The sequence below is a fragment of the Cyprinodon variegatus genome, unplaced genomic scaffold, assembly GCF_000732505.1.
Source record: "Cyprinodon variegatus isolate N-32 unplaced genomic scaffold, C_variegatus-1.0 Scaffold1082, whole genome shotgun sequence".
In the NCBI taxonomy this organism is placed as follows: Eukaryota; Metazoa; Chordata; class Actinopteri; order Cyprinodontiformes; family Cyprinodontidae; genus Cyprinodon; species Cyprinodon variegatus.
The window spans coordinates 245,958-248,054 of NW_015151535.1; the positions used below are offsets into that span (position 1 = coordinate 245,958).

Consider the following 2,097-nt stretch of genomic DNA (forward strand, 5'->3'; position numbering starts at 1 on the left):
TATCGAAGTGAAGGTATCGGTATTGGTACCGGAACCGAAAATTTTTGAACAATACCCAGCCCTAGTCATAGCCATTACAAAAAAAGAAAATAAAAAACAATTGGATTGTTTCTAATTTTCTTTTTCTGGAACGAAAGTATTGTTGCATTCGGATTTTGTGGGATTTGGAACTGTTAGATCTTCTGGCTCTTAGTATAACTTCAATTCCAACAATCTGATCCAGATTTTGTTTTGGAAAATGTTGAACTGCGAATAAGTGCTGCTAGCAAAGCACACACTAGTGGAGATGGAAGCGTCGATAAAGATCAATCAGTCAGAGGATGGGATGAATCTAAAGGGTTCTGATACTCACTGTCCAACGTCCTCCCAAAGAGTCCATGTCACAGAACACCTGTGGAGACACAAACAAAGGTTTGGTCTTTCCTGTAGCTCTACTGCTGCTACCATTGTACATCATTACATTTGCAGCTGAACAGAGTGTCAAGTACTTTGTTACTGTACTTAAGTACACTTTTTAGGTATCTATACTTTACTCCATTACTGATTTTCTTCCTACTTCTGACTTCTACTCATTACATTTTCACAAGTATCTGTACTTTCTATTCTGTACATTTTTAAAACAAACGTTACTCATTACTCTTCCCTTCAGTTTAATGTTTATAAATATTTATTTCACGTCATGTGCTCCATCCAATGCAGATCATTGGCGCCATCCAAATCTAGTGAAAACTAGTGTAATTTTTCACCTTTACTTGAATAAAAAAGTCAAGTTGATACTTCAACTTTTACCAGAGTGTTTTAAACTGTAGTATCTATACTTCTACTTAAGTAACACGTGTGTAGTTTAGACACCAATGCAGCTGAGAATGAAGGCAGAAACAGAACAGCTCCTCAAGATGAGAAGCAATGCATCTCAACCAGTGAGAGCAGAAATATTCTCTAAGGTGTATGTTGTAATTAACTAATTCATTCTGTGCATCAAGAAAAAAGTTTTGTTTTATCAAGAAATGTTTGTTTTTCAACCCTTATTTTAACCCTTTAAAGCCTAAATCGTGAATGATCAACAGAAAATATATATTTTTTAAACTAAACATTCTGAGTAAAAAAAAAAACAACCCACTAAATTAGATAAGTTATTTGTGTCATTTATGATACATTAGACATTTCCGTACAATCTATAATGGACTGTTTATTCACTGTGTTTGTCAGGTTGTATAGATATATTTTTTTTAAGAACAAAAATATCACACTGATGATGTAGAGGTCTTAAAAACTCAAATATGATCCACTTTGTATTAAAGGGTTAAAAGTTAAGAAACAAAATAAATGTTTTTGGTTTAATAAAATGGGAATAAGAAAAATCCCATAGCAGATATTCATCAAAAATGCTAGGTTGTGTTTTATTTTAAGGTCATGTAATATTTATGTCTCAGACGACTGTAATTTTGTAGGGCTTGGGGTAAAATGGCTCTTTTGATTAGGATGGTTGTACACCCCTGGTATAGATGGACTGCAGTATTCAGTCCTGTAGATACATGTCAACCGGTCGCACTGGTGTAAACAAAGCTCGGCCACAGAGATTGGTTAAGTGTTTTTGACAGATGATTGTAATTTCATGGGTGTTGTCTATGAATGTGTGTGATTTCTTTTTTTTCCAGGCTGTGTTCTGGGGTTGGGGGCTATTTAGAGGGTATAATTATTTTAGATGCATTCTGTTAGGATGACATCTTATTGCAACTGGTAATGACATTTTCCTGTTATTAGGTTATTCAAATATCCATCAAAGATTTCCCATATTATTTAGGTGAGTGAACTCTGATATGAAGGTTATTTTGTTTTGAAACTATTTATACATTCTGTGAATCTGAATTTGTAGAGAGAGTTACAGTCTAAGTTTTGTATTAGTAGAAATAAAAAAAAAAGATTCAGAAGTACAAATTATTTACACCTGTTCAGATAAGTACACACATTCTGTTTCAAAAGTTGCACATCAAAAACATTCTTAATTTTGCACCGAATGGTCCAGAACTATTTTTGCAAAATTATTTGTGCATTTTAACTTTAATGTTTTGTAATCGTAGATTTTTTTCATTCTTT

At 33.2% G+C, this 2,097-nt stretch overlaps 1 protein-coding gene across 1 annotated transcript in view; it reads right to left on the minus strand.

The window, feature by feature from the left end:
- LOC107101339 (microfibril-associated glycoprotein 4-like) overlaps positions 1 to 2,097 on the minus strand; it is a 13,422-nt gene that overhangs the window by 2,923 nt on the left and 8,402 nt on the right. Inside the window, exon 3 of the mRNA XM_015400216.1 lies at positions 341 to 391. Within this exon, the coding sequence (XP_015255702.1) occupies positions 341 to 391 (51 nt within the window). The remainder of the gene's footprint in view (positions 1 to 340; positions 392 to 2,097) is intronic.